The sequence below is a fragment of the Hippopotamus amphibius genome, chromosome 12, assembly GCF_030028045.1.
Source record: "Hippopotamus amphibius kiboko isolate mHipAmp2 chromosome 12, mHipAmp2.hap2, whole genome shotgun sequence".
NCBI lineage: Eukaryota > Metazoa > Chordata > Mammalia > Artiodactyla > Hippopotamidae > Hippopotamus > Hippopotamus amphibius.
This window is the reverse complement of record NC_080197.1, coordinates 91,352,966-91,367,273: the sequence shown is the minus strand read 5'-3', so window position 1 is coordinate 91,367,273 and position 14,308 is coordinate 91,352,966. Positions and strand designations below refer to the sequence as shown.

Below are 14,308 nucleotides of genomic sequence, written 5' to 3'. Positions count from 1 at the left end.
AACCTTGGCTGCACATTGGAATCATGGGGGGAGGGGAGGAGGAGCCTTAAAAAATATTGATGCCTGGCGTCCGTTGCTACATACTCTGATAATACTCAGTGGCCCGGGGTGCACTCTGGCACAGGAATGTTTTTTTAAAGCTCCTTTGGTGATTTTTAACATACAGCCAAAGTGAAGGAGTGCTGCTTAGAACAGTGGACACAGGAGATACGTGGTCCCTTCTTTCATAATAACAATAAAAATGAAAAGAAAAAAAAAAACCACAACTCTGACATAAATGTATAAGATGCATTGATTTATGCCCTTTCATAATACCAATAAAAATGCAAAAAAATAGACTCTGTGACATAGATGTAGAAGGAAAGACACATTGGTTTTCATAGTTGATTCGCAATTTTTCACATGGTCCATTATTTCAGCCCCTTTTCGTCGTAGACTAGCTGCCCCTTCCTCTCACGCTGCGCCCTGGTCCCTGCTCCCCCTTCTGGTTGGGATGTGCCCAAAGCAGTGTAGCTCTTATCCTAAAATCAGAAAGGAGAGAAGAAGGGAAACATTTGTTGAGGTCCAACTCTATTCGGGCCCCATGCTAGGCATTTTATATAATTGGACAGGTAAATTTGCTGCTGTTACTGCTGCTACAGAATTAAAAAAATAAAACTGTAATCTCTTTGTATAAACATTCCAAAGCCAGTGAAAGACCATTTTTTTTTTAAATCATCTGCATTTTTGCTTCTTTCCAGCAACACAGAAAATTTAGAGCTGATTTTACTCGCAGTCATCAGCATAAGGACAGTAGGTTTTGAATACGAATAACTCTTGGAAAGAAAATGCTTTCATCAGGAGCATCTGAAAATGTCTCCAACTATAGATTTTATAAATTGAATCACAGATTTACAGAATGTTGGCACTAAAAGGGTCTGGAGGGAGCAGTTCAACCTCCTCATTTTATAAATGGAAAAAAAAGAGATTCAGTTACCCAACAGAAGGTGACATTTGTCTTTTACAATGTAACAAGCTTCAACTAATCCCCATTATGAATAGTTCCCATTGTTTACAGCCAAAGACGGGGTCAAAGCATGTGTTGGTAAAAGATTGTACATTCAGAAATGAAAGCTGAAACTTGGACAAAATTAGATGTTCATAACGTTTTTGAATACTGAAAAACAAAAGCTTATGTTATTGGCAACATACAGTGCACACTGAAGAAAAGACATTTTGGAAATTTAAATCTTCCCATTTTAAATTTTAAATTGCCAACTAATAAGTTCCATTTCCACTGCAACATTGCTTGTTAAAGAAGTGAAGATGAAGGTTCATTTCTCCTTATCGCTCCTCCTCGTTTTACTTTGATTGAGAACACATCCTCTGCTGTCTAGAGAGACCAGCAGTGCGGTGGTGAGGCCTGGGGAACAAAACTGCCTGAATTCATATCCAAACACAGCAACTTACTAGCTGAGTGATCTCGGACAACTTAATAACTTCTCTGTGCCATAGTTTGCCCAGCTATAACACAGGAATAAGAGAGTTGCTTCCTCATATGACTGTGGTAAGGATTGACTGAGTTAATGGATAGAACCTACTTAGAACAGCACCTGGTACAAGTAAATGCCATGTACACGTTTGCAGCTATGATCACACTGTTGATTTCATCTCTAAAAAAATCTGCATTATTCATATAAACTATAAAATGGGAACTCTAAAAATTCATAGTTATACCTAATTAATACATAAAGCTCAACCAAGAAGCACATATTGAATACCTAGTATGTGCAGACCTCTGGAAACTTTCTGTCCTGCACAGGCTCTGGGCTGTCTCTGCAGTCACTTCTAAAATCTAAGACAAGCTTAGGAATGGCATCGTCAGATACCCAGACTCCTGAGCTCAGATCACAGCAGATAAGCAGTTTATTATGCACATTTGCATTTTCAATAACTATTATTATTTTTTTAATAACTATTATTAAAATGAACACTGACCATATTTTATTGTGTGTATGTCTGAAATTAACAAACATGCAATTATGAATAAGGAGGCTATGTCTGAAAACTAATTTTTAAAAAAAATTAAGCCTAGGATTCAGTGACCAATTAGGAGAAAAATCGTTTCGTTGGAGGAATCCCTTGACTGACTAAACCTTTTTTTTCTTTTTTTTTTTCTTTTTTAGGAAGAAGAGCGTATTCCCTTTACCACCTGGGGAAAGTGTATACGTATAACCCTCTGTGCCAGTGCTGTCTTTTTCTGGGTAAGAATCTGCCACAGATTTTTTTAATATCTAATTTTAAATGTTGAGAAAACTGAAAGTTGAGCTGGAAACTGTGTAGTCTCTTAGAGAAGATTGTTTCCAGAAAACAACTCAGCCACCACGTGGAGCAATGCTCAAGGTTTCACAATATCTTCTGCTACCCATGGCTCTTCCAGCTCCTTTCACCTCATTTGTTTAAATCAGAGCCGTGGTTCAGGATTTTCCAGTTTCTGATGAAGAGAACAGGTGGGAGGCATCAAGAATTCTACAATCTTCCAAGAGTAACAACTAATATAAAATGTCTAGAAATAGCCTTAACAAAAGGATAGTAGGAATTATTTTAAAAAAAGCCATAAAAAATACTGAAAGACATAAAAGAAGCCTTAAACAAATGATTCCAGATAAAAGACAATGTTTCTAAAATATCAGAACTTATGAAATTAGTTTTGGGTTTATTATTAATAAATTCATGTTAGTAATATAATAATTAGTAATATAATGGGAGTTTTATTAGCTCAAGAATAGCCAGGTTTAGAGAATAGGACATAAAGCCCTGATATGGGCTCAATAATAATTTAATATTTGAAAAGGAAGGCATTACAAATCTGGGAGATAAGTAAAGATTATTCAATAAATGCTAATGGAACACTTGTTAGCTATTTGGGAAAATAGAAAAGTAAAGATTGAAATCATACTATGAACCACATACTATGATAAATTCCAGAAACATTCAAAAAAATTTTTTTAAAGTAACACTATAAAAAAACTAGAAATAAATATTGATGAATATACAACCTCTAGATGTGGAAGAAGTTTCAGAGGAAAGATTTAAAGATTTCCATACATCAAAAGCGTCCCAAGTTTAAACAAAACACCAGAGGAAATATTTGTTAACAAATAGGGCAAAGGGCTAATTCCTTCAATACATAAAGACTTCAGAGCCCTTCTAAGATAACACCAAAAATCTCAGGGTCTAAGAAGGCAGAGAAGACGCATCTTCAATACACGAAGACTTCAGAGCCCTTCTAAGATAACACCAAAAATCTCAGGGTCTAAGAAGGCAGAGAAGACGCATCTTCAATACATGAAGACTTCAGAGCCCTTCTAAGGTAACACCAGAAATCTGAGGGTCTAAGAAGGCAGAGAAGACGCATATACATTCAGAAAAGAAAAAGTATCCCGTGGCAAATGTCAAACCTCAATGGTAATTAAATCAGTACACATTAAAACAAAATACAGTTTTTCACCTGTCAAGTGATAAGACTCTGTTTGTAAGGATGACGTGTCCGTGATCAGCTACTCTCATACCTGTGCTGTTGGATTTTTACACTGCTCCAGGCTTCTTAAAAAGCAGTTTTGGCAGTATATAGCAAAAGTTGAAAATATTCATATGCTTTGTGTCACTAATTCAGCTTTTAAAAACTTTTAATCAGGAGGTATCTCAAAATGGCAAGTAAAAGTCAGTATGGATTTAGTCAGACGTTTATGTATATATATATTATATACACACACATATACCCATATAATACATATATATTTGTGTTTATATATAAATATATAAATATTAATTATATATAAATATATATAAAATCTCAGCCAAAATGTCCTCCTTCCAACCCTTCACACAGTAGAATATTGTGTAGCCATGAAAAAGTATGTCCACGAAAATATTTTATGACATGTAAAAATGTTATTATGATAGGCTTAAGAATAAAATTAATATGTAAAATATTTTTATATGCAAACAATGCATAGTTCTGAAGGAATTACACCTGTATACAGACACATTTTTTTTCCTATTTTTATTTTTTATTCTTCATTTTGATTGTTGGGGTCTTTCAATTTTAGGTGATAGGAAATCAATCACCAATTGGTTTAAACAACAACCAAAAAATGGAGATGGGTGAGATTTCTTGGTTCCTGTAACTGAAAACCTCATGTCTGAGGTAGGACTTCAGTCAAGAATAGATACTGTAGCCCACATGATGTTCAAGGCTGGTTCTCTTCTGTCTTCACACTGTGTCCAGAGGTGTCCCAGCATGGTGGTTCTAGGCATCCCTCATGGGTGCAAGGTGGCTGCAGCTTTCCAGATCTCACATCACATCCACGCTAAGACGGGGCTCCTTTAGCAGATTCCCCTGTTGATAGAGGAAGCTCTTCTTTCACATGGCACTAGCACATATCTCCTCACATCTCAGTGGCTCTTAACAGGTTATTTGCCAATCCTTGAATCAGGTGCTGAGGCCAATAGGATGAGACACCTATTTGTCTCAAACCAGTTGGGATCTACGTCCAGAGCCCTGGGGAGGGTGGGGCAGTTCAGCCCAAACCACTAGACTGAAAATAGAAGGGAGGTTATTTACCCTAAAGCAAAATCTAGGTCCTCTTCTCAGGCAGGGGACAGACTCAGGGCAGCCGAAGCAACCCGTGTTCACTGCCAGGTACTTTCAGTTTTCTCTAATGAGCATATATTACAGTTACGATCAGAGAAGATGATATGTAAGAAACTAGAGGAAGGAGAATGAAGAGTGTTCCTGTCTCCTAAGAAATATTGAACCCATTAAGCACTCTGAAGAAAAATGGAAATGTCAAGTTTGTAAAAGTTCTGAAATGAATTAGAATTCATTTCATAAGCCATGTAGGAGGCAGTGCCATATAGAGGTCCGTGTATCTTTGGATTCTGAGGATCTCAGTTCTCTCCCTTAACTAGTTGCTTAATTGGGGGCAAATTGCTTCATCTCTCTGTGGCCCTATTTCCTCATCTGTAAAAAGCGATACAATACTACCTACCTCACAGGATGCTTGTGAGGATTTCAAAAATATGTGTGTGCCGAAGCAATAGTAAACATTTGAAGAATCTTAACTATTAGGATTATTTAATGTGTAATTTAAAACATTACCAGCAGCCTTAAAAAAATACATACTATCAATATTTAAATGGCCTGTATGTGTTGGGCTGAGGCAGGAAGACTTGATATACCTTCTCTAATACATTTTTCTCAACCTTAACTAATTTTCACATATAATCTCATACACACACACACACACACACACAAAATGTCATTCCTTTCACAAGTATGAAGCTGTAACTGTGAAGACAAGGAGCTAATGAGAGAGATTAGAGGAGGAAATATAATGCTTTCTCTACAAACTGATGGCTTAAAAAGTAAGAAAAACATCTTTTTGACACTTTGGTCACCGTAATCACAGCTAATTTTTTTTAATTTTTATTTATTTATTTATTATTTTTGGGGGGGGTACACCAAGTTCAATCATCTGTTTTTATACACATACCCCCGTATTCCCTCCCTCCCTCAACTCCCCCTCCCCACCCTCCCTCCCTCAACTCCCCCTCCCCACCCTCCCTCCCTCAACTCCCCCTCCCCACCCTCCCTCCCTCAACTCCCCCTCCCCACCCTCCCTCCCTCAACTCCCCCTCCCCACCCTCCCTCCCTCAACTCCCCCTCCCCACCCTCCCTCCCTCAACTCCCCCTCCCCACCCTCCCTCGAGTCCCCCCCCACCCTCCCCGTCCCAGTACAGCTGATATTTAGATAGCACTTTTCATGTGCCTGGGCTTAATGCTGTAATTGTTTTTACCTGTAGTAACTCTTTGAAGCCTCACTATACTCCTATAAATTAGTTGCTATTATTATCCCCCCATAATATGGGTGAGGAAATTGAAACCCCCAAAGGCTGAGTCATTAGCACAAGGCCCCCAGGTCAGTGGCGGAGCTGGGATTCGAACTCAGGAGTCCAGCAGTGCTTGTGATCACTCCCTCTACTGCCTCCCACCCCGCCCGGAGGTGGAAACCAGCCTCCCCCTGCGACTGTAAACAACGTGACGTGATTACGTGATTTACGTGGTACTGAAATTCATACTCTTTGTAGCTTTCTCCACCATGGCAGTCATCCCGAGCTATCAGAGACACTGAATACATGCTCTGGAGTGTGTCCAAGAAGGTGGTGGTAGGGAAGGCAGTTTAAAAACAGGACCTTTGATGTGCCTTGTTCAGCAGCCAGAGAAAACCTGCCTGGTGAGGAAGTGAAACCCTACGAACCACATGGAGATCATGTTTCAGACACCCCCACTGACCTTGGGTCTGTGCAGCCAAAACTACAATGCATTAGGAAAATGAATCTTGTGCAAGCGCAGGTAGGGATAACTGCCAGTTTAATATCTCAAGATCCAAGTATGAAAAGTGTGTGAAGCGTTTATCAGCAGAGACCTGCCTGCTGCCATTTCCAACAGTGGCCTCGGGGTACCTCTGCAGCTTCACGGGTCCTGTTCAGAATCTCCTCGGCTACGGGGACGAAGGCACTTACTGACCTGTGAGTCAGTCATAGGTTCTCTGTTGGAAGGAAACATATCCTCTTAATGGCTTACAAATGAGCAAAAACCACTCATTCATAACCTAAATAATTCCATAACTATTATCCTACAATGGGATGTTTTCGCTGGTTCTGCTCTCACAGACTTTTTTCTTCTACCAGAACATGCTACCAGTTACTCCATTTTTACCCCATCTGAAGATATTCTCTCTCTCTCTATTATGCCTTTTTTAGAGCAGTTTCGGGTTTACAGAAAAATTCACAGAAAGTACTGAGAGTTCCCACAAACCCCTCATTCCCTGCTCACAGCTGCTCCTGCTGTCAGCATCTTCAGTTAGTGGGTTCACCAACTCTTTTGACTGCCACCATGCCTTCTCCTTTATTGGAAATTTAACGTGCCTGACTTTCACCTCTCCTGTGGCACTTATGTGAGATGTACATCACTTCACAATGTGCATTTTCCATGTCAGCATGCGGCTGGCTTTTAAGAGTACATGTCTAGTCATGGACTTGTGTTTACTGTATTTTCAGATCCTGTTAATCATTGCTTCAGTTATTGGGATCATTGTCTACAGGCTCTCAGTGTTCATTGTGTTTTCTGTGAAACTGCCCGAAAACCTTAAGGGAGCAGACCCCATCCAGAAGTATCTGACTCCACAGATGGCCACGTCCATCACGGCTTCCCTCATCAGCTTTATCATCATCATGATCCTGAACACCATATACGAGAAGGTGGCAATCATGATCACTAACTTTGGTAAGGTCCTGCTATGTACGTAGCGTGGGGCATTTCTAAGCCGAGTTTAGAATCAGGTAAAAATAGAGGCTGCATGTTTTAGGTATTTCAATTCCGGTATGTTACGATTTTTAGAAAATTTCAAGTGTAAACATATTTTCTTCAGCCTGTACGAGAAATGAATTATCTCCAGCTTTGCCTTAGTAAAAGGGACAAGGCAAAGACAGTCATTATAATGTCCAAGCTCCATGTAAACAGATCAGTGCTGAATAATATTTTCAGTTCCATTAGATCATGTACCCTATTGTTGAAAGTAAATAGTCTCTTTATTGCAAATAAGTGGAAGAGGGTCGTGGTTCCAGTGGCACATCTGCCCCTGCGTTGCCAAGAGGACAGGCAATCACACTGTTACGCGTCTTCCCCCACGCTGTTCCTGTTAGTGTCATTCCATGCTCTTCAGCGCTGGCTTTTATAATAAATGTTTCTTCTCTCTGGCTTGTATCCCAGGCAGCTGCTTAGTAGCCAAAGTTAAGTGCTTCCCACACACTGCATTTGGCTGGGTCGTTCTCCAAGTGGTGTGCTCAGTGGTCATCTTCTGAAAATGTCAGAGGAGGACCCGTTTTGTCGTCCCCAAATGCTTCTAGCAAGTTGCCCTGTGTTTTGTTTGTTTTCTTCAACAGACCTACCTTATTGCAGTTCAGGAAGACAAGAGAATATCATGTAGCAGGCTGTTCAACATTAATTTTCTGTCTTACATTGAAAGAAGACAGTTCTTGCCTATTTGATTTCATTGTGCTTATAAATTTTAAGGAACAGTGACTATTTTCTGCCTTGTGGGATATTGTGTTCATGCAGGAGAAGCTCTTACAGCAGCGTGTAAACTTGGAATTAACATAGTAGCTAAATTAAGAAATTCAAGGCAGCTGAAATGGAAACAGTGTGAATTGTATTTTTTTAATCATGTTAACTCATGTATCAGTGTCTTTGATTAAGGTCTCAAAGCTGTTCACAATTTTAAAATCTTATCATTTCTTTTAACTACAGAACTCCCAAGGACCCAGACAGATTATGAGAACAGCCTAACCATGAAGATGTTCTTATTCCAGTTTGTCAACTACTACTCTTCGTGTTTCTACATTGCATTCTTTAAGGGCAAATTTGTGGGTTACCCAGGAGATCCAGTGTATTGGCTGGGAAAATACAGAAATGAAGAGGTATGAATGTGGAATTGTGTTCTCTTGACAATTTAAGCTGCTCCATGTTTTCTCTCAGTTGCCCAATGAAGAGTTTCTTCACTGTATATTCCTTAGATTTTTTTTTTTTAGCCTAAACAATATCAGAGAAGATAAAATTAATGACTGGTTCATATTAGACTGTTTTATTAACGACTGTTTCATTGAGTTTCCATCTAAAACTTAAATGGGACTTTCTTTTTAACATTTCAGTGTGACCCCGGTGGCTGTCTCCTTGAACTGACAACGCAGCTGATAATCATCATGGGAGGAAAAGCAATCTGGAATAACATACAAGAGGTGTTACTTCCGTAAGTACCAACTTGTGTGGTCTTGGGGATGGAATGGCCCACCCATCCAGGGCATTTCCCTGCACGTCCACATAGCTGCATGCCCGCCTCTGAAATGGAGTAGACTCTCTGCTTATTAAAGGTCTCCAGATAAAACGATCCAACCAACAGTGTACATGTCTCCAGGGTTTAATAATTATATTTAAAAACCTTCTTTATATTTAACATAAATCCCCATCTGCTATTGTTTCTGCCTGTTAGCCCATTGTTGGTGGCTGCTGGATCACAGCCCTTTAAGAGATGGCCCTTGTTGGAGCTTTTTCCACTTCTTACAACTTTCTCCTCCTTTTATACGTGCATTTAAAAATCAGGAATAGTAACTTGTTGAGTTCCTAGTATGTGCCTGTCACTGTCTTAAGTGCTTTATGTATCTCTCTCATTTAATCATCCAAACAATCCTTATTTTTATCTCCCTTTTGCAGATGAAGAATCTGTGTCTTAACGGGGTTAAATGATTTGCCAAAGTTCACATAGCCAATAAGAGGCTACTGTGGGATTCAAATGTAAAACCCCATGGCTGCATACCTGTGTGCTTTTAAGAAGAGAGGTTCTCTTATGGTCCTAAGGCACCAGGTTACATAGCATTTTAAGAGAGAGTTGTCTAAAATAACTACAAAGGTTTTGACTTACTGTTCTTTTCCTAGAAATGAGAAGAACAGATGTTAGCTAAGGTCACCCTGTCCTTTTAATTTTTGCATAAGCCCAATCCCATTTCAGAGTGGATAAGTCCAGTGCCATCTGGAATTTCCGCATATTCCAAGGAGCTTATTGTATTAGTGCGCTATTGCTGCTTTAACAAATATCCCCAAACTTAATGGTAATAAGAAGAAAACAGGGTAAAAAAGCCCCACAAAACAACAACTAACTTAATATCTCGTGGTTCTGGAACTCAGAAGCCTGCAGAAGTCTCATTGAGCTAAAGTCAAGGTGCTGGTAGGGCTGCTTCCTTCAGGCTCTGTGGTAATCTGTATCTTTGCCTTCTCTAGCTCCTAGAGGCCACCTGCATCCCTTGGCCTGGGACCGCTTTTCTCCTTCTCACAGCCAGCAAGGTTGTATGTCTCTGACTCCTCTCTGTGGTCTCATCTCCCTCCCTCACTCCTCTCTCCCTTCTCTTCTGCCTCCGTCTTCCACCTTTAATGACCCTTGGGTTACACTGGGCCCACGTGGATAATCCAGGCATGTCTCTCTTAGAGTCAGCTGATTAGCAACCTTAACTGCTTCTGCAAGCATAATGCATATATTCTGGGGATTAGGATGTGAGATCTTTTGGGGGGACCATTTTCCTGCCTACCACACTAACCTTTTCAAGATCATTTCTGGCACTGAGTTGCAGTTCTCACAAAACTGTTGATCTCTCTTCTCTCTTGCCTCCCACACCTGTATTGTCTGCTCTGGCCAGCCTCAACACAGAATGCAGCCTTCTCGGTGTCCTCCAATACCACTCACACAAGCAGGCCTTACCGATGTTTGGGGCACAGAGGAGAAACTCAAACAACTTGAATTTCGAAATACAAAACCTCCATCATTTCAGTCTTTCATGCCCACTATATACCTGGGAATTTTGTTGCTGTTGTTGTTGTTGACTTATCACCCTTCTATGTGGGCTCCAGAATCCTGCCATTTTGCCCTGTCTTCCTCCCACCACATCCAACTTCCTTCTCATTCTTTCTACTCCCTCCCCTAACCTTTCTTCTCTCCCCGTCATCACCAAGTTTCTGTTCCTTCTCTTTGTAGAGCAGTTAAGTTCTTTTTTATTTTTCTTTCTGTTTTTGTAGAGAAAAATCCTCTGGGTTTCAGTGTGTCCTTCCACATTTCTTCACCAGGGCTTTATCCTCCATCTTTCATGTAAATTATCAGGGTCTACTGTAAATAAAGACATCTCTCATATCCCCAGTTCAAACCGCCCCCATCAAAAAAAGATTCTGATCTTAGCTGTGAAATGAATATTTTTTTTGCCCCACTGTGCAGTAGACAACCCTTACCTTGGGCTCATAGTTAGATTTTTCCAGATGAGTAAAAGTAGGTCTTGTGCAAATAATACTGCATTTCTATGTGAAAATAAATATATCAAATAGAGGAAAGGCTTAATTCAGATTACAAAAAAAAAAAAAAAGTGTTTCCTGAAGGAAATTGGTTAATTATTTTTTTAAAGCTGTTTCTATTTATTTATTTATTTATTTAATTTTTGGCTGCATTGGGTCTTTGTTGCTGTGCACAGGCTCTCTCTAGTTGTGGTGAGCGGAAGCTACTCTTCGTTGCAGTGTGTGGGCTTCTCAATGCAGTGGCTTCTCTTGTTGCAGAGCACAGGCTCTAGGCATGTGGGTTTCAGTAGTTGTGGTGTGTGGACTCAATAGTTGTGGCTCACGGGCTCTAGAGCGCAGGCTCAGTAGTCGTGGCGCACGGGCTTAGTTGTGTCACAGCGTGTGGGATCGTCCCAGATCAGGGCTTGAACCTGTGTCCACTGCATTGGCAGGCAGATTCTTAACCACTGCACCACCAGAGAAGCCCCTGGTTAATTATTTAACACTAAATTTTTGTGAATAATTTGTTGTCAGTGAGCTGTTTTCTGATTTAAACAATCAAGTATCTAAACAGGTATGTACTGAGAAATTCATACAAAATGAAACATGTTCATATGAAATATTTAAAAAGAAAGGATGTATTATAGTATCCTGTGGTCTTTTTATACCTACATTTCAAGTAAGCACATTGTTGCACATTCCAATGAGCTCAACTTTGCCTTCAGATATTTCTACTACTGGCCTCCTTTGAAAACTGGGAGTGCTAAATTTTAGGCAAATTAGAGAGTGCCTAGGGGGTTCTTCCCATCTCTGCTTCTGCTCCTTGTAAAAGTACCAGTTTCCTTGCTACTTTTTCACACAAAATTTTAACATACCAAAGATATATCAGTTACTTTGCTACCCAAAGCTACACCCATCCCAATAATACATAGGAAGGGAAAAGAAAACTTATAAAAGTTAGTGACTATTTTCACACCATTTAAATATGTCAAAAGGAACATAGTGAAATAAATTTCACCATAAACTCACCTGCCTCCACCCCCAGCTCCACCTGGGGTCCTTGACTAAGATTCTCAGAGCAAATGACGGCCATGTGGCACTGTGATCCAGGCTCCATTGCGGGGGTGCGGGTGGGGGGTCTCTCCAGCACCTGGATCAGCACCTGGCATTTAGTAGGTCCTCAGTAAGCGCCAACGGAGTGAATGAGTAACTCATATGCTTCAAATACAAACATCAGTAAATTAAGAGACTTGCTTGTTGGACCCCCCCAGAGAAAGAAGCTTAGAGCCCTTTGGTCTTACCAGCCTCACTTACTCTTTTGATGGTTGGGGCATGCTTGGGAATTTTATTCTGTACTTGACAAAAGGCCAGTACAATTCCTGTGTTAAGCTACTTGCTCTGGAGAAATTTTATGATACAGTGTTCAGAAAAATAGAGTTAAATATCCAAAATGCCTTAGCTTTGTTTTTTGATGTTTAGATAATGGATGGCTGTAATTTTCTTCTATATTTTCCACAATGAGTATTCACTATTTAGTAGATAATAAGAAAAAGCAAACTCTTACAAGAGGAAATATCTATGCTATTGATTTGATATGATTGGGTTAGAGAATGAATCAGAGACATACAATAAGGGAATTCCAAATACAGGTATACCTCACCCTACACACTTGGTCTTAAAATTCAGGAACAGTAAATTCAGGAGTAAAATAGATTGAGATAGTGAAGGATGCTTGTATTTAAAATCAGCAAGTGGCAGTCTCCTAAAGAGAAATGGTGATTATCTGTAGTGTGCAGATTAAATATGGTAATGAAGAGACAAAGACAAAATGAGGTGTAAAGTGCTTCACACCATGCTTTACACATAATAAGTACTCAGTGAAAGGCAATTTGTTATGATACTGTTACACTAATGTACATGGTCAATACCTAAGAAAATTATTTTGTAGCCCCTATTAGAGGGAGGAAGCTTTCAGCCTTGGCCATGGGAAGAAGTATCCAGTATCTGTACTTTTTTTAAAGTTCTATACATGATTCTCACGTGCAGTCAGATTGATATCTGTGTACTAGAATCATAACCCAATAGAAAATCCAAAAGACCAAGGACAGTGATGGATGGACTACAACCCAAGATTTCCTGCTACAGGTGAGTGATTCAACTCAGACTGAACAAGAGGTTCAGAGTCTGAAGCTCAGAAAAGCACGCTAGTCAGGACTTCTCACTTGACCTAATACAGTTGGTTGGGGGAGGCAGTACAGTACAAGAAACAAGCACCAGATGCGTTAGTCACCCATGTGGCTACCAGGACAGATGTCTCATCCTGAATCCAAGTCATCATGGGTTTGGGTCCCCAATAGTAAAAGACCCACTTCTCTGGGACAAGAAGAGGATTCCGCAAGAGGCTGAGGCTGGAAGTGTGAGGCAGAGTGAAAAGGAAACCAATAGAAACCAGTGATCTTGAGTTTGGGCATCATGAAGGGTGATGGATGTGTGTGGTCCTCAGTGCCCCATACGCAAGGCCCCTGGAATGTCTGTAAAACTTTGGATTCCCGGCCAAACCTCAGACTTGACTGATTACAGAGCTCTGGGTTGTGGCCTAGGGTGTAGCACCAGCAACAAGCGTTCCACATCGTTCTTATAAGTGCTGGAGTGAGATCCAAGCCAAGATTCTAAGTAACTTAGGCCGCATTTACTGTTGGCCTCAGCCAGTTAGCCTGTATTCGTCAAAACATAATCCCACACAGCGGGATTTGATGTGTTAGGAAGTCTGCTAAATACTTCACCTGTTCTGAATCATTTAATCCTGATAACAACCCTGGGCAGTGTAGGTTTTATCACCCCGTTTTATTTGAACTTGACTAAAGTTAAGCAATGAGGTGGATTCAGATGCAGGGTTGTCTGAGTCCATATCTCCTCCACTTCCACAGCCTCCTGCTATTCCCCTAATGTCATAGAGGAAGGAAGTGGGGAAAGATTGTGAAGCCAGGGGCATATTCCATTGTAGAGAAATCTCCCCATAGCAAACCTGGGAGGGTGGTTGAACAGTTAACCCAGCACGGTCAGCTGTTTGTAAGTCACATCTTACACTCTGCGTGTGTACACACGTGTTCACATGCAGTGTATACCATGGTCTTTACAGTGAAATCCATACAAATGTGCTGTGTAATCAGCCGGAACGTAGCCAGATACTAAGTTTGTTGTTGTTGTGTATCTTCTGATGAACTCGACAAGTAAACCACAAACCAGCTGTTGCTTCGGGGGACAACGGCCCTGTAGGCTACAGGTGCACACCCTGTTTCACTGCCAACTGTTTCCGATTTCTTTTCAGGACAAATTGCCATTTAAAAAGTGGGGAAGTGTTCATTTGGCCCACGAGCTCCTGAGAAAGAAAAACGC

The 14,308-nt window shown here is 40.4% G+C and overlaps 1 protein-coding gene across 3 annotated transcripts in view; it reads left to right on the top strand.

Annotated features, from left to right (window-relative positions):
- ANO6 (anoctamin 6) overlaps window positions 1-14,308 on the top strand; it is a 198,685-nt gene that overhangs the window by 161,540 nt on the left and 22,837 nt on the right. For all 3 annotated transcript variants that reach the window (XM_057701117.1, XM_057701116.1, XM_057701115.1), the window contains 4 exons: window positions 2,166-2,243; window positions 7,105-7,330; window positions 8,354-8,523; window positions 8,755-8,852. In XM_057701117.1, the coding sequence (XP_057557100.1) occupies window positions 2,166-2,243; window positions 7,105-7,330; window positions 8,354-8,523; window positions 8,755-8,852 (572 nt within the window). The remainder of the gene's footprint in view (window positions 1-2,165; window positions 2,244-7,104; window positions 7,331-8,353; window positions 8,524-8,754; window positions 8,853-14,308) is intronic.